Source organism: Pleurodeles waltl, chromosome 8, assembly GCF_031143425.1.
Source record: "Pleurodeles waltl isolate 20211129_DDA chromosome 8, aPleWal1.hap1.20221129, whole genome shotgun sequence".
NCBI lineage: Eukaryota > Metazoa > Chordata > Amphibia > Caudata > Salamandridae > Pleurodeles > Pleurodeles waltl.
Window position 1 is genome coordinate 197,455,331 of NC_090447.1, and position 23,030 is coordinate 197,478,360.

The 23,030-nt window shown below is 47.7% G+C and overlaps 1 protein-coding gene across 2 annotated transcripts in view; it reads left to right on the top strand.

Moving 5' to 3' along the window:
* The window catches only part of CCT8 (chaperonin containing TCP1 subunit 8), a 70,330-nt gene that overhangs the window by 35,435 nt on the left and 11,865 nt on the right, over window positions 1–23,030 (top strand). For both annotated transcript variants that reach the window (XM_069204070.1, XM_069204071.1), the window contains exons 10-11: window positions 18,934–19,021; window positions 19,627–19,742. In XM_069204070.1, the coding sequence (XP_069060171.1) occupies window positions 18,934–19,021; window positions 19,627–19,742 (204 nt within the window). The remainder of the gene's footprint in view (window positions 1–18,933; window positions 19,022–19,626; window positions 19,743–23,030) is intronic.

The following is a 23,030-nucleotide window of genomic DNA, read 5'->3' on the forward strand; positions in this document are numbered from 1 at the left end:
ATTTAGATTCCTGAAACCTACAAGAAGAAGAAGACTGCTGAGCTGAAAAACCCCTGCAGAGGAAGAACAGAAGACACCAACTGCTTTGGCCCCAGTCCTACCGGCCTGTCTCCTGCCTTCCAAAGAAACCTGCTCCAGCGACGCTTTCCAAAGGACCAGCGACCTCTGAATCCTCAGAGGACTGCCCTGCTTCAAGAAAAACAAGGAACTCCCGAGGACAGCGGCACTGCTCCAAAAGAACTGCAACTTTGTTTCAAGGAGCAGATTTAAAGACCCCTGCAACTCCCCGCAAGAAGCGTGAGACTTGCAACACTGCACCCGGCGACCCCTACTCGACTGGTGGAGAACCAACACCTCAGGGAGGACCCTCCGGCGACTCCAAGACCGTGAGTAACCAAAGTGTCCCCCCTGAGCCCCCACAGCGATGCCTGCAGAGGGAATCCCGAGGCTCCCCCTGACCGCGACTGCCTGAACTCCATTTCCCGACGGCTGGAAAAGACCCTGCACCCGCAGCACCTAACGGAACTCCTGTGCAGGAGTGACCCCCAGGAGGCCCTCTCCCTTGCCCAGGTGGTGGCTACCCCGAGGAGCCCCCCCCTTGCCTGCCTGCGACGCTGAAGAGATCCCTTGATCTCTCATTGAAAACCATTGTAAACCCGACGCGTGTTTGCACACTGCACCCGGCCGCCCCCGCGCTGCTGAGGGTGTACTTTTTGTGCTGACTTGTGTCCCCCCCGGTGCCCTACAAAACCCCCCTGGTCTGCCCTCCGAAGACGCGGGTACTTACCTGCTGGCAGACCGGAACCGGGGCACCCCCTTCTCTCCATTGAAGCCTATGTGTTTTGGGCACCTCTTTGACCTCTGCACCTGACCGGCCCTGAGCTGCTGGTGTGGTAACTTTGGGGTTGCTCTGAACCCCCAACGGTGGGCTACCTTGGACCAAAAACTGAAACCTGTAAGTGACTTACTTACCTGTGAAACCTAACAATACTTTACCTCCCCCAGGAACTGTGAAAATTGCACTGTCCACTTTTAAAACAGCTTATTGTGTTTTATGTAAAAAGTATACATACTAATGTAATGATTTAAAGTTCCTGAAGTACTTACCTGCAATACCTTTCAAATGAGATATTACATGTAGAATTTGAACCTGTGGTTCTTAAAATAAGCTAAAAAGATATTTTTCTATAACAAAACCTATTGGCTGGATTTGTCTGAGTGTGTGTTCCTCATTTATTGCCTGTGTGTATGTACAACAAATGCTTAACACTACTCCTTTGATAAGCCTACTGCTCGACCACACTACCACAAAATAGAGCATTAGTATTATCTCTTTTTGCCACTATCTTACCTCTAAGGGGAACCCTTGGACTCTGTGCATGCTATTCCTTACTTTGAAATAGTGCATACAGAGCCAACTTCCTACACAGATGATGCGCTCATTTATTTACGCGACGTCGGTGCCTCACTATCGGCACTCATGCTCCTGCTCGAAGAATTTAGAGCGGTCAGGTCTCCAGGTCAACTGGCCTAAATCCTGTTTATTCCCCCTACTCCCCGTTCCGGCATCTCGCCAAGAAGCCTCACTGGAGCAACACCTTCAGTGGTGCCATGACACAGGTTAATATCTTGGCGTTCAAATCTATCTTATTGGCAAAGCCCCGGAGGAAGGCAAGATAAGGAGAGCAATGTACTTGATATGTGGTTCCCTTTCCTTCTGGTGCTTGCTCCCGTTCCTGCCAGTGGGGTGAGTGGCGATTGTAGGAAGTTGGCTCTGTATGTGCTATTTCAAAGTAAGGAATAGCATGCACAGAGTCCAAGGGTTCCCCTTAGAGGTAAAATAGTGGTAAAGATAGATAATACTAATGCTCTATTTTGTGGTAGTGTGGTCGAGCAGTAGGCTTATCCAAGGAGTAGTGTTAAGCATTTGTTGTACATACACATAGACAATAAATGAGGTACACACACTCAGAGACAAATCCAGCCAATAGGTTTTTGTATAGAAAAATATCTTTTCTTAGTTTATTTTAAGAACCACAGGTTCAAATTCTACATGTAATATCTCATTCGAAAGGTATTGCAGGTAAGTACTTTAGGAACTTTAAATCATAAAAATTGCATGTATACTTTTCAAGTTATTGACAAATAGCTGTTTTAAAAGTGGACACTTATTGCAATTTTCACAGTTCCTAGGGGAGGTAAGTATTTGTTAGGTTAACCAGGTAAGTAAGACACTTACAGGGTTCAGTTCTTGGTCCAAGGTAGCCCACCGTTGGGGATTCAGAGCAACGCCAAAGTCACCACACCAGCAGCTCAGGGCCGGTCAGGTGCAGAGTTCAAAGTGGTGCCCAAAACACATAGGCTAGAATGGAGAGAAGGGGGTGCCCCGGTTCCGGTCTGCTTGCAGGTAAGTACCCGCGTCTTCGGAGGGCAGACCACGGGGGTTTTGTAGGGCACCGGGGGGGACACAAGCCCACACAGAAATTTCACCCTCAGCAGCGCGGGGGCGGCCGGGTGCAGTGTAGGAACAGGCGTCGGGTTCGCAATGTTAGTCTATGAGAGATCTCGGGATCTCTTCAGCGCTGCAGGCAGGCAAGGGGGGGATTCCTCGGGGAAACCTCCACTTGGGTAAGGGAGAGGGACGCCTGGGGGTCACTTCTCCAGTGAAAGTCCGGTCCTTCAGGTCCTGGGGGCTGCGGGTGCAGGGTCTCTCCCAGGCGTCGGGACTTTGGATTCAAAGAGTCGCGGTCAGGGGAAGCCTCGGGATTCCCTCTGCAGGCGGCGCTGTGGGGGCTCAGGGGGGACAGGTTTTGGTACTCACAGTATCAGAGTAGTCCTGGGGTCCCTCCTGAGGTGTTGGATCTCCACCAGCCGAGTCGGGGTCGCCGGGTGCAGTGTTGCAAGTCTCACGCTTCTTGCGGGGAGCTTGTAGGGTTCTTTCAAAGCTGCTGGAAACAAAGTTGCAGCCTTTCTTGGAGCAGGTCCGCTGTCCTCGGGAGTTTCTTGTCTTTTCGAAGCAGGGGCAGTCCTCAGAGGATGTCGAGGTCGCTGGTCCCTTTGGAAGGCGTCGCTGGAGCAGGATCTTTGGAAGGCAGGAGACAGGCCGGTGAGTTTCTGGAGCCAAGGCAGTTGTCGTCTTCTGGTCTTCCTCTGCAGGGGTTTTCAGCTAGGCAGTCCTTCTTCTTGTAGTTGCAGGAATCTAATTTTCTAGGGTTCAGGGTAGCCCTTAAATACTAAATTTAAGGGCGTGTTTAGGTCTGGGGGGTTAGTAGCCAATGGCTACTAGCCCTGAGGGTGGGTACACCCTCTTTGTGCCTCCTCCCAAGGGGAGGGGGTCACAATCCTAACCCTATTGGGGGAATCCTCCATCTGCAAGATGGAGGATTTCTAAAAGTTAGTCACTTCAGCTCAGGACACCTTAGGGGCTGTCCTGACTGGCCAGTGACTCCTCCTTGTTGCTTTCTTTGTTCCCTCCAGCCTTGCCGCCAAAAGTGGGGGCCGTGGCCGGAGGGGGCGGGCAACTCCACTAGCTGGAGTGCCCTGCTGGGCTGTGACAAAGGGGTGAGCCTTTGAGGCTCACCGCCAGGTGTTACAGCTCCTGCCTGGGGGAGGTGTTAGCATCTCCACCCAGTGCAGGCTTTGTTACTGGCCTCAGAGTGACAAAGGCACTCTCCCCATGGGGCCAGCAACATGTCTCTGGTGTGGCAGGCTGCTGGAACTAGTCAGCCTACACAGACAGTCGGTTAAGTTTCAGGGGGCACCTCTAAGGTGCCCTCTGTGGTGTATTTTACAATAAAATGTACACTGGCATCAGTGTGCATTTATTGTGCTGAGAAGTTTGATACCAAACTTCCCAGTTTTCAGTGTAGCCATTATGGTGCTGTGGAGTTCGTGTTTGACAGACTCCCAGACCATATACTCTTATGGCTACCCTGCACTTACAATGTCTAAGGTTTTGTTTAGACACTGTAGGGGCACCATGCTCATGCACTGGTACCCTCACCTATGGTATAGTGCACCCTGCCTTAGGGCTGTAAGGCCTGCTAGAGGGGTGTCTTACCTATACTGCATAGGCAGTGAGAGGCTGGCATGGCACCCTGAGGGGAGTGCCATGTCGACTTACTCGTTTTGTCCTCACTAGCACACACAAGCTGGCAAGCAGTGTGTCTGTGCTGAGTGAGAGGTCTCCAGGGTGGCACAAAACATGCTGCAGCCCTTAGAGACCTTCCTTGGCATCAGGGCCCTTGGTACTAGAAGTACCAGTTACAAGGGACTTATCTGGAGGCCAGGGTCTGCCAATTGTGGATACAAAAGTACAGGTTAGGGAAAGAACACTGGTGCTGGGGCCTGGTTAGCAGGCCTCAGCACACTTTCAATTGTAAACATAGCATCAGCAAAGGCAAAAAGTCAGGGGGCAACCATGCCAAGGAGGCATTTCCTTACACAACCCCCCCCCCCCCCCCCCCCCCCCCCCCCCAAACGAAAGAGGATGAGACTAACCTTTCCCAAGAGAGTCTTCATTTTCTAAGTGGAAGAACCTGGAAAGGCCATCTGCATTGGCATGGGCAGTCCCAGGTCTGTGTTCCACTATAAAGTCCATTCCCTGTAGGGAGATGGACCACCTCAACAGTTTAGGATTTTCACCTTTCATTTGCATCAGCCATTTGAGAGGTCTGTGGTCGGTTTGAACTAGGAAGTGAGTCCCAAAGAGGTATGGTCTCAGCTTCTTCAGGGACCAAACCACAGCAAAGGCCTCCCTCTCAATGGCACTCCAACGCTGCTCCCTGGGGAGTAACCTCCTGCTAATGAAAGCAACAGGCTGGTCAAGGCCATCATCATTTGTTTGGGACAAAACTGCCCCTATCCCATGTTCAGAGGCATCAGTCTGCACAATGAACTGCTTAGAATAATCTGGAGCTTTTAGAACTGGTGCTGAGCACATTGCTTGTTTCAGGGTGTCAAAGGCCTGTTGGCATTCCACAGTCCAGTTCACTTTCTTGGGCATTTTCTTGGAGGTGAGTTCAGTGAGGGCTGTCACAATGGATCCATATCCCTTCACAAACCTCCTGTAATACCCAGTCAAGCCAAGGAATGCCCTGACTTGAGTCTGGGTTTTTGGAGCTACCCAGTCCAGAATAGTCTGGATCTTGGGTTGGAGTGGCTGAACTTGGCCTCCACCTACAAGGTGGCCCAAGTAAACCACAGTTCCCTGCCCTATCTGGCATTTGGATGCCTTGATAGAGAGGCCTGCAGATTGCAGAGCCTTCAAAACCTTCTTCAGGTGGACCAGGTGATCCTGCCAGGTGGAGCTAAAGACAGCAATATCGTCAAGATAAGCTGTGCTAAAGGACTCCAAGCCAGCAAGGACTTGATTCACCAACCTTTGGAAGGTGGCAGGGGCATTCTTTAAACCAAAGGGCATAACAGTAAACTGATAATGCCCATCAGGTGTGGAGAATGCTGTTTTCTCTTTTGCTCCAGGTGCCATTTTTATTTGCCAGTACCCTGCTGTCAAGTCAAAGGTACTTAAGAATTTGGCAGCCCCTAATTTGTCTATGAGCTCATCAGCTCTAGGAATTGGATGAGCATCTGTCTTGGTGACAGAATTGAGCCCTCTGTAGTCCACACAAAACCTCATCTCTTTCTTTCCATCTTTGGTGTGAGGTTTGGGGACTAAGACCACTGGGCTAGCCCAGGGGCTGTCAGAGCGCTCAATTACTCCCAATTCCAGCATCTTGTGGACTTCCACCTTGATGCTTTCCTTAACATGGTCAGACTGTCTAAAGATTTTGTTTTTGACAGGCATGCTGTCTCCTGTGTCCACATCATGGGTACACAGGTGTGTCTGACCAGGGGTTAAGGAGAAGAGTTCAGGAAACTGTTGTAGGACTCTCCTACAATCAGCTTGCTGTTGGCCAGAGAGGGTGTCTGAGTAGATCACTCCATCTACTGTGCCATCTTTTGGGTCTGATGACAGAAGATCAGGGAGAGGTTCACTCTCTGCCTCCTGATCCTCATCTGTTACCATCAACAGATTCACATCAGCCCTGTCATGGAAGAGCTTAAGGCGGTTCACATGGATCACCCTCTTGGGGCTCCTGCTTGTGCCCAGGTCCACCAGGTAGGTGACCTGACTCTTCCTTTCTAGCACTGGGTAAGGGCCACTCCATTTGTCCTGGAGTGCCCTGGGAGCCACAGGCTCCAGAACCCAGACTTTCTGCCCTGGTTGGAACTCAACCAGTGCAGCCTTTTGGTCATACCAAAACTTCTGGAGCTGTTGGCTGGCCTCAAGGTTTTTGGTTGCCTTTTCCATGTACTCTGCCATTCTAGAGCGAAGGCCAAGTACATAGTCCACTATGTCCTGTTTAGGCTCATGGAGAGGTCTCTCCCAGCCTTCTTTAACAAGAGCAAGTGGTCCCCTTACAGGGTGGCCAAACAGAAGTTCAAAGGGTGAGAATCCTACTCCCTTCTGTGGCACCTCTCTGTAAGCGAAAAGCAGACATGGCAAGAGGACATCCCATCTCCTTTTGAGTTTTTCTGGGAGCCCCATGATCATGCCTTTTAATGTCTTGTTGAATCTCTCAACCAAGCCATTAGTTTGTGGATGGTATGGTGTAGTGAATTTGTAAGTCACTCCACACTCATTCCACATGTGTTTTAGGTATGCTGACATGAAGTTGGTACCTCTGTCAGACACCACCTCCTTAGGGAAACCCACTCTGGTAAAGATACCAATGAGGGCCTTGGCTACTGCAGGGGCAGTAGTCGACCTAAGGGGAATAGCTTCAGGATACCTGGTAGCATGATCCACTACTACCAGGATATACATATTTCCTGAGGCTGTGGGAGGTTCCAGTGGACCAACTATGTCCACACCCACTCTTTCAAAGGGGACCCCCACCACTGGAAGTGGAATGAGGGGGGCCTTTGGGTGCCCACCTGTCTTACCACTGGCTTGACAGGTGGGGCAGGAGAGGCAAAACTCCTTAACCATGTTGGACATATTGGGCCAGTAGAAGTGGTTGACTAGCCTCTCCCACGTCTTGGTTTGTCCCAAATGTCCAGCAAGGGGAATGTCATGGGCCAATGTTAGGATGAACTCTCTGAACAACTGAGGCACTACCACTCTCCTAGTGGCACCAGGTTTGGGGTCTCTGGCCTCAGTGTACAGGAGTCCATCTTCCCAATAGACCCTATGGGTTCCATTTTTCTTGCCCTTGGACTCTTCAGCAGCTTGCTGCCTAAGGCCTTCAAGAGAGGGACAGGTTTCTTGTCCCTTACACAGCTCCTCCCTTGAGGGTCCCCCTGGGCCTAAGAGCTCAACCTGATAAGGTTCAAGCTCCAAAGGCTCAGTTCCCTCAGAGGGCAGAACTTCTTCCTGAGAAGAGAGGTTCCCTTTCTTTTGCTGTGTTGCAGTTGGTTTCCCAACTGACTTTCCTGTTCTCTTGGTAGGCTGGGCCATTCTTCCAGACTCCAGCTCTACTTGTTCACCCTGTGCCTTGCATTGTGCTCTTGTTTTCACACACACCAGTTCAGGGATACCCAGCATTGCTGCATGGGTTTTTAGTTCTACCTCAGCCCATGCTGAGGACTCCAGGTCATTTCCAAGCAGACAGTCCACTGGGATATTCGAGGAGACCACCACCTGTTTCAGGCCATTGACCCCTCCCCATTCTAAAGTAACCATTGCCATGGGATGTACTTTTCTCTGATTGTCAGCGTTGGTGACTGTAAGTTTTTCCAGTCAGGTATTGGCCAGGGGAAACCAGTTTCTCTGTCACCATGGTGACACTGGCACCTGTATCCCTCAGGCCCTCTATTCTAGTCCCATTAATTAAGAGTTGCTGTCTGTATTTTTGCATGTTAGGCGGCCAGACAGCTAGTGTGGCTAAATCCACCCCACCCTCAGAAACTAGAGTAGCTTCAGTGTGGACCCTGATTTGCTCTGGGCACACTGTTGATCCCACTTGGAGACTAGCCATACCAGTGTTACCTGGATGGGAGTTTGGAGTGGAACCTTTCTTGGGACAGGCCTTGTCTCCAGTTTGGTGTCCATGCTGTTTACAGCTATGACACCAGGCCTTTTTGGGATCAAAGTTTTTACCCTTGTACCCATTGTTTTGTGAAGAGGCTCTGGGCCCACCCTCCTGTGCAGGTTTTTGGGGGCCTGTAGAAGACTCTTTACTATTTTTAGTTTTGGTTGTCTCATCACCCTTCCCCTGGGGAGTCTTTGTGACCCCTTTCTTTTGGTCACCCCCTGTTGAAGTCTTGGACACCCTTGTCTTGACCCAATGGTCCGCCTTCTTTCCCAATTCTTGGGGAGAAATTGGTCCTAGGTCTACCAGATGCTGATGCAGTTTATCATTGAAACAATTACTTAACAGGTGTTCTTTCACAAATAAATTGTACAGCCCATCATAATTACTTACACCACTGCCTTGAATCCAACCATCTAGTGTTTTCACTGAGTAGTCTACAAAGTCAACCCAGGTCTGGCTCGAGGATTTTTGAGCCCCCCTGAATCTAATCCTATACTCCTCAGTGGAGAATCCAAAGCCCTCAATCAGGGTGCCCTTCATGAGGTCATAAGATTCTGCATCTTGTCCAGAGAGTGTGAGGAGTCTATCCCTACACTTTCCTGTGAACATTTCCCAAAGGAGAGCACCCCAGTGAGATCTGTTCACTTTTCTGGTTACACAAGCCCTCTCAAAAGCTGTGAACCATTTGGTGATGTCATCACCATCTTCATATTTAGTTACAATCCCTTTGGGGATTTTCAACATGTCAGGAGTATCTCTGACCCTATTTATGTTGCTGCCACCATTGATGGGTCCTAGGCCCATCTCTTGTCTTTCCCTCTCTATGGCTAGGATCTGTCTTTCCAAAGCCAATCTTTTGGCCATCCTGGCTAACTGGATGTCCTCTTCACTGGGGCTATCCTCAGTGATTTCAGAGGTGTTGGTCTCTCCTGTGAGGGAACCAGCATCTCTGACTATTATTTTTGGAGTCAGGGTTTGAGGGACCCTGTTCTCCCTAGATAGGATTGGTAGGGGGGAATTGTCCTCCAAGTCACTATCCTCTTCCTCTGAGTTGCCACCCTCAGAGGGGTTGGCCTTTTCAAACTCTGCCAAAAGCTCCTGGAGCTGTATTTTGGTAGGTTTGGGGCCCATTGTTATTTTCTTTATTTTACAGAGTGACCTTAGCTCCCTCATCTTAAGATGGAGGTAAGGTGTGGTGTCGAGTTCCACCACAGTCACATCTGTGCTAGACATTTTGCTTCTAAAAGTTGGAATACTTTTTAAGAATCTACAACTGGTTCTAGAATCTAATTCAAACTTTTACAAACTTTTAAACTCTAAAAGAAATGCTAAACAGGATCTAACACAAGGCCCTAGCAGGTCTTTTAAGAATTTAGAAAACTTTTCAAATTGCAAAAATCAATTTCTAATGACAATTTTGGAATTTGTCGTGTGATCAGGTATTGGCTGAGTAGTCCAGCAAATGCAAAGTCTTGTACCCCACCGCTGATCCACCAATGTAGGAAGTTGGCTCTGTATGTGCTATTTCAAAGTAAGGAATAGCATGCACAGAGTCCAAGGGTTCCCCTTAGAGGTAAAATAGTGGTAAAGATAGATAATACTAATGCTCTATTTTGTGGTAGTGTGGTCGAGCAGTAGGCTTATCCAAGGAGTAGTGTTAAGCATCTGTTGTACATACACATAGACAATAAATGAGGTACACACACTCCGAGACAAATCCAGCCAATAGGTTTTTGTATAGAAAAATATCTTTTCTTAGTTTATTTTAAGAACCACAGGTTCAAATTCTACATGTAATATCTCATTCGAAAGGTATTGCAGGTAAGTACTTTAGGAACTTTGAATCATTTCAATTGCATGTATACTTTTCAAGTTATTGACAAATAGCCGTTTTAAAAGTGGACACTTAGTGCAATTTTCACAGTTCCTGGGGGAGGTAAGTTTTTGTTAGTTTTACCAGGTAAGTAAGTCACTTACAGGGTTCAGTTCTTGGTCCAAGGTAGCCCACCGTTGGGGGTTCAGAGCAACCCCAAAGTCACCACACCAGCAGCTCAGGGCCGGTCAGGTGCAGAGTTCAAAGTGGTGCCCAAAACACATAGGCTAGAATGGAGAGAAGGGGGTGCCCCGGTTCCGGTCTGCTTGCAGGTAAGTACCCGCGTCTTCGGAGGGCAGACCAGGGGGGTTTTGTAGGGCACCGGGGGGGGGGACAAGCCCACACAGAAATTTCACCCTCAGCAGCGCGGGGGCGGCCGGGTGCAGTGTAGGAACAGGCGTCGGGTTCGCAATGTTAGTCTATGAGAGATCTCGGGATCTCTTCAGCGCTGCAGGCAGGCAAGGGGGGGATTCCTCGGGGAAACCTCCACTTGGGTAAGGGAGAGGGACGCCTGGGGGTCACTTCTCCAGTGAAAGTCCGGTCCTTCAGGTCCTGGGGGCTGCGGGTGCAGGGTCTCTCCCAGGCGTCGGGACTTTGGATTCAAAGAGTCGCGGTCAGGGGAAGCCTCGGGATTCCCTCTGCAGGCGGCGCTGTGGGGGCTCAGGGGGGGACAGGTTTTGGTACTCACAGTATCAGAGTAGTCCTGGGGTCCCTCCTGAGGTGTTGGATCTCCACCAGCCGAGTCGGGGTCGCCGGGTGCAGTGTTGCAAGTCTCACGCTTCTTGCGGGGAGCTTGTAGGGTTCTTTCAAAGCTGCTGGAAACAAAGTTGCAGCCTTTCTTGGAGCAGGTCCGCTGTCCTCGGGAGTTTCTTGTCTTTTCGAAGCAGGGGCAGTCCTCAGAGGATGTCGAGGTCGCTGGTCCCTTTGGAAGGCGTTGCTGGAGCAGGATCTTTGGAAGGCAGGAGACAGGCCGGTGAGTTTCTGGAGCCAAGGCAGTTGTCGTCTTCTGGTCTTCCTCTGCAGGGGTTTTCAGCTAGGCAGTCCTTCTTGTAGTTGCAGGAATCTAATTTTCTAGGGTTCAGGGTAGCCCTTAAATACTAAATTTAAGGGCGTGTTTAGGTCTGGGGGGTTAGTAGCCAATGGCTACTAGCCCTGAGGGTGGGTACACCCTCTTTGTGCCTCCTCCCAAGGGGAGGGGGTCACAATCCTAACCCTATTGGGGGAATCCTCCATCTGCAAGATGGAGGATTTCTAAAAGTTAGGGTCACTTCAGCTCAGGACACCTTAGGGGCTGTCCTGACTGGCCAGTGACTCCTCCTTGTTGCTTTCTTTGTTCCCTCCAGCCTTGCCGCCAAAAGTGGGGGCCGTGGCCGGAGGGGGCGGGCAACTCCACTAAGCTGGAGTGCCCTGCTGGGCTGTGACAAAGGGGTGAGCCTTTGAGGCTCACCGCCAGGTGTTACAGCTCCTGCCTGGGGGAGGTGTTAGCATCTCCACCCAGTGCAGGCTTTGTTACTGGCCTCAGAGTGACAAAGGCACTCTCCCCATGGGGCCAGCAACATGTCTCTGGTGTGGCAGGCTGCTGGAACTAGTCAGCCTACACAGACAGTCGGTTAAGTTTCAGGGGGCACCTCTAAGGTGCCCTCTGTGGTGTATTTTACAATAAAATGTACACTGGCATCAGTGTGCATTTATTGTGCTGAGAAGTTTGATACCAAACTTCCCAGTTTTCAGTGTAGCCATTATGGTGCTGTGGAGTTCGTGTTTGACAGACTCCCAGACCATATACTCTTATGGCTACCCTGCACTTACAATGTCTAAGGTTTTGTTTAGACACTGTAGGGGCACCATGCTCATGCACTGGTACCCTCACCTATGGTATAGTGCACCCTGCCTTAGGGCTGTAAGGCCTGCTAGAGGGGTGTCTTACCTATACTGCATAGGCAGTGAGAGGCTGGCATGGCACCCTGAGGGGAGTGCCATGTCGACTTACTCGTTTTGTCCTCACTAGCACACACAAGCTGGCAAGCAGTGTGTCTGTGCTGAGTGAGAGGTCTCCAGGGTGGCACAAGACATGCTGCAGCCCTTAGAGACCTTCCTTGGCATCAGGGCCCTTGGTACTAGAAGTACCAGTTACAAGGGACTTATCTGGAGGCCAGGGTCTGCCAATTGTGGATACAAAAGTACAGGTTAGGGAAAGAACACTGGTGCTGGGGCCTGGTTAGCAGGCCTCAGCACACTTTCAATTGTAAACATAGCATCAGCAAAGGCAAAAAGTCAGGGGGCAACCATGCCAAGGAGGCATTTCCTTACAGCGATCACGAAGATGATAATCCTTCCCCACTTATTGTACTTCTTCGCTGTATTACCAACAATACTCCCCAAAAAATACTTCACTGAGCTGAACGGTATCCTCTCGCACCTGATCTGGGGCATGGGGCTCCAACAGGTAGTTGTCGCTAATACAACCATCACTCTTAGATGGAGGTATGAGTGCTTCTGATATTTAGTTGCACTATGCTGCAGCCAAGCTACAATGGCTGGATACTCTCCCCACTGCTGAGTGCACAGTATTCTGCTCTATCATTGGCACAACGAGCGTGTAGACATGGGTCTCTGACACTGCCTGCCCACCCCTGAGGGGTTTGAACTTTGATGGCAGCACGGTCATGCTGGTGGCGGTATGTTCACGGTAAGCAACGTGCGTTGCCTTACTTGCCATTGATTGTACTATGTCACTTGCAAGGCATGCAGGAGCTGGCCAACACACACAACCTGATGCCATGGAGGACAAGCAGGGATTGACTTTACAGGCGATCTCTACCAAGACTGCGCGTTGATGTCTCTTGCAGCTATCACAGACGCACATAACATACCTGCTGGGCAATTCCTAAAATTTCAGGCCAGGGGCAGTGCGCGCCGCACTGTCTCCAGTCTATATGGTGCCCTATTATCCATTACCCCGGCGGATATTAGCAAATTTAGGAAATGCTGGAACAAGGAGCTTTAGAACAGTTTATCTGAAAGCACGGACACAAATACTCCAGGGCACAAAACAAGTATCCCGGAACCCTAGTTCCACTACACAATTTATTTACATACACCAGACATCTGGATGCTGAGACCTGTTCAACACAAGTATTGAAGCCAAAAATGATACTGGCCCATCCTAAAGATGTCAACAACTAAGGAGCACATGTTTGTCTCATGTTAGCAACAGTACAGAAGAGATCTCTCTGACATACTCCTGTTTCTCCACGTGACCAACACTGATGTTATTTCATACTGAATACACCTAGACAATAGATACATAAAATTAATTTACAAACACCATTTTAAGGGTCAGAACATATGCACAGAGTCTTGTCTAGCAGAGCCATTACACTAAAAAGCCAGTAGTTTCCAATATGGAATTCGTTGTATGAGGATCCCACTGTTTTGGGTGGGGGGGGGGGTTGTATTCTCCCTCTCCCGCTCCCTCCCAATTGCTTCCAAAATTGGCACACAGCTAAGTCCCTTGTAAAAAAAAAAAAAATACAAAAAATTGGTACCAAGGGCCCTGTGCCCAGGGAAGGTCCCTAAGGTCGGCAGCATGTATTATCCTTAGTACCCCAAGGGACTCCTAACCAAACACATGCACACTGCCATTGCTGATTGTGTGTTGGTGAGAAGAAAATGGTAAAGCCAACATGGCACCACTGCCTGTGGTATAGGCAAGCCACCCCTCTAGCAGGCCTTACAGCCCTAAGGCAGGGTGCACTGCACCACAGGTGAGGGCATAGCTGCATGAGCAATATGCCCCTACAGTGTCTAAGTCTATTCTTATACATTTTAAGTGCAGTGTGGCCATATTGAGTACATGGGCTGGGAGTTTGTCACCATTGTATCTCCTGTCATTTACTTGTATATTCACCATTCTGTTTACTCCATCCATTGTATTGCACTTGCATAGTCTCCAGTGTACCTGTCCCATCCACTGTATTTGCATTGTATTGCATTTGCATTGTTAGTCTTGGTTGTTTTCTTATTGATTTTGCCACTGATCCATTTTTCCGGCTGCTCCCTTCCCGCCTGTTTCTTGCCAGCCACCGGCCCTGAAAAGTGCCATCCACTCCCCTCCCTCCCCCAGGACCTACTTAATGAAGGCGGCCGCACCGCCGTGCAGCAGTTGCACCTGAGGCAAGCCTGTTGACGCCCAGCGCCAGGAACCCTGGCCTCCCACTGGTAATCCCTCATTGAGCTCCACGCCCTGGACCCCAGATGCTACAACTGTTGCACTTCCTCCCCCGGCTCAACTGAAGGGACCTTTCATCTGCCGACGCTGCTGCTTCCCCTGCAACACAGGAGGAAACCCCCCAACACCCACCGAAGACCAAATGCTGCGGAACTGCTTAAATGCGTTCTACTCAGTGCCTGATCACTCTGTAAACATGCAATGGAAATCTGGGACACCATCACCACCCTTGTCCTTCATGTAATCTTCATCACTGAGATGACCATGTGTCTAGCATGGAACACCTCCACTTCCAACTTATAACCGATGCTAAGATGACCATAAGAGGCACCGTCGCCTACCAACCCCCTGGTTCCTGACCCACTTTCTGCAGCTCTAGCTCCAACTTCATATCTCTCCTAGCCATCGACCCAAAACACTACATCCTACTCGGAGACATCAAGTTCCACCTCGATGACGCCAACACCTCCACCTTTTTGGCGAGCATGAACATCAGCCTCACCCAACTGGTTACTGACCCAACTCACAAAGCAGGGCATACTCTGGAGTCAGTCTTCACATCCAGCCACAGTGAAATATAGCCACACCACTGATCTTACCTGGTCTGACCATGCCATTGTTCACTTCACCATCGCAGGCACCCAGATTAGTACCAACAAACAACTCACCCCCCCCCCCCTCCCTCCCCACACACACACACAGCACCTCTCACCGCAGCTGAGGTAAAGTGACGGAAGCCCTGTGGACATAGTCCTGTAGCACCATCCAGCCCGAAGCCGGGCCAGACCTAGAGCTGGCCATCAAGAACTTTTCCACCTGATTCCTCAAATGTGTGGACAGTCGCCCCTTTGAAGCCAGCCAGAACCAGAAAAAAAATCAAGACAAGCCATCTGGTATAGTCCAGAACTCAGAACCATCAAGCACAACTGCAAACTACTAGAAAAACAATGGTGCACCACCAAAAACACCTACAATCTTTCCGCCTACAAATCAGCCCTGAAAAGCTACCCCCAGCGCATCAAGGACACTAAGAGCCCAGCCCTCATGAACTGCATCGAAGCCAGCACCAACCGCACGAAAGAACTCTTCAACATAGTCAAATTTCCAGCCCTTCAGCGATTGAGCACACTCTATGCACTTCCCAAGAACTCCGGCACACCCAATCGCACTACTTTCATAGCAAGATAACCACCATCTACATTAACTTCAAACCCCTTACCCGGCGCGGTCAACCTCCATAATCTTGACCCACCCACGCACACCATACAAACAATCCCGACTTAAACCCTGCTCACCATGCAGACAACCACAAACATCATGACCTCCATCCACTCTGGGGCACCCACCGACCCACCCCCCACCACTTTTTCAACCTGAGAACTAAGGAAATACACAGAACACACCTACAGCCTCAACGTCTCCATTACTACGGCAACCTTCCCCAACAGACTGTGTTCACACGGAGATCAGACCCTTCCCGAATAAACCCTGCGCCTATCCCAGCGAACTCAAAGTACCAGCGCATGTCACTTCTCCAATACCGTACCAAAGTAATGGAGAAGGCTGTTGGGGGATGGTAAGTCTTCTGCATGTCTCTGGAGAGCGTGCTTCCCCTGTCTTAAGGTGATCTACAGGCAAGTCACTTTAAAGTTACTATATGGTTTCTGGATCCTTACCTCAGTGAAGATAACTAACATGCATGTCCACTGAGGGTTTCCTTGTTTACATGGACTGAGACCCTAGAGTTTAGCTCTCAGGTTGAGGGAGGCATGCATAGTACACTCTTTCACAGTGTGGCCGCTGCCATCTTTACCAAGGCAATGGTAGACTGACAGTGGTGGCAGCAACAAATCTATAGTCTGGGATACCTGTATCCTTGTACTGTAGGGGGGAGGGGCGGAGCTACTAGTGACTAGTATCAAGTGTGTGCAGTCTTCTTTGCCTGTGGTCCTGGCCCTGTTTCCTTTGAGCCAGTAGGTTCCCTAGGGGAGAATTGTGAGGTGAGCCATTGTGTTTAATGTGAGCTGAGCTGTTCTTGACATTCAGCTCCCCTGTGACCCTCCCTATTGCTTGGAGGAGCCTGGTGGGCTGGGGTAGATACTTGCTTTTATCTGTGTTTAGCTGCCCTAGCTCTGCTAGGAGGGATGATGATCAGTGCCTCCTGGTCTAGAGTTAATTAAAATTCTTGTCTGGGGATTAGCCTGGGCTGATACCAAGAGCTTGTCCTGAAGAACAGTAACTCACCCTTGCATGCCTTGCACACGCAGTGAGAATGACATACGTGCCTAATGATTGAAGAGGCACCCAGGATTGAAAAGTAGCAGACCCTCTAATTTGATCGGCCTAGCTAATAGGGGTAATAAGTCGGCCCTGAGTGTTCAGTAGTTGTTAAAGACTGGTCTTCAGTTGTAACAAGCATCCACAGAAGCCAGCTGTGGGCCAATGGTGCAAGGACAAAGAAGCTTGCTCATCGCATCTGAACTTGAGTTTTCTCTGTCAGATGGATTCTACTGCAAAGGAGCAAAGGCATCAATCAGCAGCCTGAAAGCAGAGAACCAGATGTATTGTGAGGCTTGTCGACCAACAGTTTGGAACCCAAGGAAATTGCAATCAGCTGCTTAAGATGAGGAAGCTTGCAGCACATCAACAGATGGAGATGGTGGAAGCTTGATTCTAGTCCTAGAAGGTGAGATCACTTTGCCCAGACCCCTCCCCTGAGCTGCTGAAGGCAGTAATACTTCCAGTTACTCTCTGTAGCTGGGCAGAGTGTCCTGTGGTACAGGCCTCTTACCTTTATTTTTGTGACACATGGGAGGTACCAGGGTGTACTGGCACTCTGGCCAGCAAACTACCCTCCTACAGCTAGCCAGTGGCTACTGGACTAATGGGACTTCAGTAAACTGTGCCAAACCACCAGCACCCTATGCCAGCATCTCCACCCAACTCCTCGAGGCTTCTGACCTTCTCAAACTGGCCCACATCTCCCCCAACCTCTGGAACCTCCACTGGCTCTCCATTCAGAAGGGTTGCCAGTTCAGGATTCATGTATATGTCTACAAAGCCCTACACAACAGGGACCAGACTATACATGAACCACCATGTGAATTCCACAAACCCGCCAGATACCTGCGATTCACCACCTTGGCTCCTTAACCACCCACCCCCTCTCCCTCCCCTCCCCTCCCCTCCCGTCCCCCTCCCCTCCTGATACTTGTCACAATGGAGGACGTTCCTTCTCCTACACCGTTGCCAAGACCTGGATCAACCTGCCCCTTCACTTAGGGACATCATTCTCCCTATCTGACTTTAAGACGAAACTTAGGATCTGGCTCTTGGACTGAGACCTTGCAATCTCAGCACCCGGATACCCCCACTGGTGACGGAGTTGCACTCTATAAATACTGATTGAGTGCAAAACTTACAAGTTTAAAGATGGACCAAAAAATTTATAAAAATTCAGGTGCTGCAAAAAAAAAATCAGAATGTGATTGATATATCGCTGCCATTTTAACTTGTGATTCACAACTCGCAAATCATGTCCAATTGTTAACCCTTTGAAGCACTCTGGAGAACTTTCATACTTGGTTGTATCTCAAACTACTAATCAGATTTACACCATACCAAAAAAGTGGTAATCTTTCTAACTAAAGTTCTACTTTAATTCAAAGTTTGATGTAATCAGTAGTTTTTGCTATGTCTTTGGGCCAAATTTCCTATGGGAGCTAAACCGGAAATCACTGTTCTTGGAAACCATCTACTGACCGACCGCCAAAACCCCCATTATTATTATTATTATTATTATTATTATTTTTTTATATATATATATATTTTTTTTTTACTCTGTAGATGTATCTTCACAAAACGTGGCTTGCCGAAACTTAGCCTGCTGATTAAGTAGATTACCACATTTCCATGCAGATCTGTCCACTGGGTCAACAGTTAGTCAAACCAAAAAATGCCTTTTCAATGGAAAGTGGGACTCAGATATAACAGAGGAGACTTAACCTGATCTAAACAGCCACGGGGTTGCTTTTATTCCTATCTGATGGGGACCTGGACTAGCAGATACGGCTTGACTGGTCCTATTTGATATGACCATTCTTGTCTAGAGCAGCATAGTGGGAGGAAAATAAGAGTAGGATGTGTCCTTAGTGATTGTCGGCGGCTGAGATGAATTCAAGCATTCCACTCATCACTTTGTTCTTGCTGCAGATTCATAAAAGGCACATCCTGAGTGTGTCATGATGCCCCTCCTCATCAGCAATGTTACATATTATGTATATATGGTTTATGCCATGATGATTATTCTTGTTTTTTTCCCTGTGTAAAGTCATTGCAGCATGCAGTCTGAGGCAATATTCTGTTGTGTTCTAGTGGCAGTAAGCTGGAATATGAATTTGCTCTGTAATAATGACTGCCTTTATTAATACATGTTCTTTAAATGTTTTATTAGTCAACATTTATTTTCACTGGCATGGCATAAATGAATACACTACAGAGCGCGTACCATTAATATTGGAAATTAACATTTAGTCAAAACAAAGGAAAAGCTTTACTATAAACCATGTTAATAGGAAGGGGCAATAACGATGTAGCAGTGGACTCTACAGTAGTAAGTGTTACACATACCTCGGTGGTGTAGTGGTAGATGAGTTACTGAAGGTCTTTTTGCTAGCAGTTCCAAGTTCCAAAGTGCTGAGAGGAGATCAAGGAAAGCTTGCTTGTGATGTCCAGGTTTTCAGGTTAAAACCGATTAGATGTTATGAATTATGTAATCACTGTTTTTACAGACTGCACCAACGCCTGAAGAAATGGGTCATTGTGATAGCGTTTACCTGTCGGAGGTCGGGGACACACAAGTCGTAGTCTTTAAACATGGTAAGTCTGTCTTTTCAGTTACATGGGGCACCAACATTTGTAGCCAGAATGACAAACGGGAAATGTTTTAATAAGATTTGGCTGCAAAGTTAAGTTTTCATTAAGACTCAGCTGCATGTTTGTGAGAATGTGTCTGAGAGTGACACCGCCTGGATAACAAGGATTTAATCATTCAATTAGTTCTTGAAAAAAGGAACTGGAGTCTCTTGGGCACTGATTGTAGTCAGAACTGAGTTTTCAGTCTAGAAACGATTACAAGAAGTTGAGTGGCCTAAGATTCTGCTCCGAGTGAAAACGCAAACTGCATGTGTGACCCTCCAGCATTGATAATCCTTAAAGTAAGATTCTATTTTCTTTCACATTGTCAGACCAAAGATGGAACACAATTTTCTGCTTCTTTGGTTTTCTATATAAACAGTACTTGAGTAGGATCTTTTTACTTGGTTATTGAAAAACAAAGCTCGCAATCAGTATATGTGCCAATAAGATAATTTAAATATTGGTCTAATAAGGCAGGCATTTCGGTTCTGTAACATGTCTTAATTGTTTCCACATCAGATTGCTTGTGTATTGCTTGCAGATTATTTGTTTTTCCTATTTTGCAGAAAAGGAAGATGGTGCCATTTCTACCATTGTAGTCCGTGGTTCTACTGACAATCTAATGGATGATATTGAACGAGCTGTTGATGATGGTGTTAACACTTTTAAAGTTCTGACTAGGGTGAGTAAAACTGCATTTATATATTTAAAACATGTTTTTGATATGAAGATATATATTTTTAACATGCAGCAAATCATAGTCTACATATTGGTGTCAGCCATGATGCTAGGTCGTTGTTGCCATCTTTTAAACTGCTAATGGGTTTTGTATGTGTTTGCAAAACAAGCAAGCATTTACTTGAGTTGGAACTATTGGCGTTGTAAAGGCATAACTGGACTTTTTTGCCACATTGATTGGTCAACCCTGCAGTATATTGTGGTCCTTTCTGCCGCGTAATTCCGGTGGCCCTTCGTATAACTGAAGGACTAGTAGGCCTACTGGAATATATTTTTTTTAAACAAGATTCTTAAAACACAAACTACTCCCAGGTGCAAAATATATTTACTTGTTAGTTTGTACACTGCTATTACATCGCTAACACTACAGTAGCAGATGGTAGCCAGTAATAGTAGATATCTTAATAACCAGCTCATTGTATTTTCAGGTTGTGTTGTGGCTGAGAGATCTGCCTTAAGGAGAGCTGATGTCATGTGAAGTGTTGCATTACCTTATTACAGAATAAAAGCTGCATTTCTCCTTCTTACTGAAGGGAAGCAGTGCACATTTCTACCTGTCACATGAGAAGAATAGTAAACTCTTTGACTATTGAATAGTACTGTACCCTATGCTTGATAATGGCATAAACTGTATAAAGCTGTTTATTTATGTAATTTGGCCATGGTTAGCTTGTAGCATGACAGAGGTGTAAAAAAAAGACACAACTGACATCTGTAGTTATATGTAAGGACTGGAATTCCCTTGGGCTAACTGACCTTCTATCCTTGAAGAGCAGTACATTTAGGGCCATTAAACTGGATGGTAGTAAACAGATTTTATATGCAGTGCTTTAACATAGAAGTGAGATGCGAACCACTTATAAATTAGGTAACTATAATATTGAAAAACAGTGCCTCTACTTTGTGTTAGAAGACCAACGGGGGGTGCTCATTATATTCCTAAAGACGATTCTTTCAATGTCTTCAGCAAAACTATATGTTCTTTTCCATCACCCAGTAAAACAGCGCTGGCTTCCTCCATCACAGAATTTCCTAGAACTAAAAGTTGTGTTTCTTTACAGACAAAACCACTGCTTAACACACACAGTTGGGCATCAACATGGAGGACATATGGGTCTGTGGGCCATGCTTGCACTAGTAAACACTGAGACGTGCAGGCACACTTTAATGTTGTCTGTCTGTGTAGAAACAATACAATTGGGCAGGTGGATTATGGGGTTCTGCAGCTCTGATGCTTTCTGCATCACCCGGGATTTACGGCACTTACACGCGAATCCTGCAAATCAGGCAGCAAATGGTTACAACAATACAAAACAAGCAATGACTTGTGGCTGAAGCTAAATAACAAGGATTGACGGGGAATGGGGTGTTTGGGATCGACGGCAGACATGAACAGGAAACTGAGGGACTGGCAGGAGATGCTGGGGACAGCTGTGCGAGCCGATTCATAGCGCCATAGTAGTTTGCTCACATAAAACATATCGCAATCATGCGATAATCCATTAACAGGGTCAGTCTGCAAGGCGGTAACAAAACTGTCCCAAGGTGGTATAAACGTAAAGAATTTACCAATGCCCTCAAGGGATTTTGAAAAGGCAAGCCCACAAACCCATGAAAGTGATGGGTGTGAAATGGTTAATAGCCCACAATGCTTACAACCGGTCGGAAGCGCTTGTGCACGCGACGAAAAAGAGTTAGATATTTGTTAAACGCCATCAGGGCACTAGGCTGTCTCTGAAATCGATATGAATACTTCTGTGCTTGTAGGTCTGCATACCATGTCCAGTGTTCTGACGCTTGGTTCATGCTTGAAAAAACGTAATAAAATACATGTGTATGTCTTGCCCCATTTCAGACATTCACATTTTACTTGAAAAATCGCTGACGAGATCTTCTGTTAGGAAAACGCAAACACTAAATAATGGTTTCAGATACAAAATATGTTGCAGCACTGAAATATTTCATTTGTTCCAAAACATGGTATTAAGAACTCTGCGTTTGTGTGCCTTCTATGGCAGATCTACACTCTCTGGGTAATTGGTACAATTTACTTATAGATCACAGTCATGTAGGCTGTTGATTGCAGCGAGCAACAGCCCGTCCTGGCAAGCCAGCCAGTGAGTTGGCGGCCTGACATCTGCTCTTACGTACATTTTCTATTGCCGTGTGAAATGACACGATGTTAGGGACTGCTGCTCAGTCAATGAGTACTTTTGGCCTCTAAACAACCACCAGCCTTTCTTTTCTATCTACTGCTGTTTTTCTTTGGTCTGAAAATTCCACCCTATGCTACGTTATATGCTTCTAGTTTTCCACAGATTTGACTGCTTCTAAGCATTTTAGCCTGCTATGTGGCCAGGATGCAGCTCTTGGCATGCCAAGTAATATTGCATCATGACGACAATTTAGGCCATCGGTCTGCGTGAGCCCACCCAGGGGACAGGTATAACCTCGAATTGAAAAACCTGCTCCCAACTTCCCTGTAGCTTTAAAAGCACATTTGCTGGGGCTGCCAAATGTTGCTCTGTGAAAATTACACAGAAAGGGAATGAGTGTCGCCGGTTATCCTGTAGACCTCTCATGAGAAAGAATATTTAAAAGCGCAGCACAATCAGACCAACTATTATGAAGGCAGTCGTGTCACACCGTCCTGCTGGGGAACAGCACAGAACATGCTGACATGACTGCCCAAACCCTCACCTGATTATGTTTGCCTTTAGAAAGATGTCATATTTTGTAAGAAAAACATGCTTTTCTCCCAGCAATTTCCAACCCTACTGGGTTCAGCATGTAGGATATGAGTTGAAGATCCACCAAGGATGACTCTAAGCCGTGAACCTCCGAGCATACATCCTATGCTTTTGTGCCATGTTGCACTGAGCCGTCACTTTCCCACAGCACTAGGCGCACTTAAGACAGTTGAGAACACATGTTAGCGGTAAACCTCTGCTACGTTCAGAGTAAATCCGCTTGGCAGCTGTCCACATCGTTAAAAAAGAAAACAAGGCATGATCACACTAGAGGGCGTGTGGCAACGCATATGTGCTGCGGCGGCCACCGCAGATCTCAAGGGGGAGAAGAGGGGTGGGCGGGGGTGTGGGTAGGGACATGGGGAAATGAAAAGAAAAAAAAAAAGGTGCAATCGCACTCTGTAAAAACTTGAATTCGCTAGTGAGCGCTTGGATAAACAATAGAAGAAAACTGGTAGTCATGCAAAGCGCTCAATTACTGC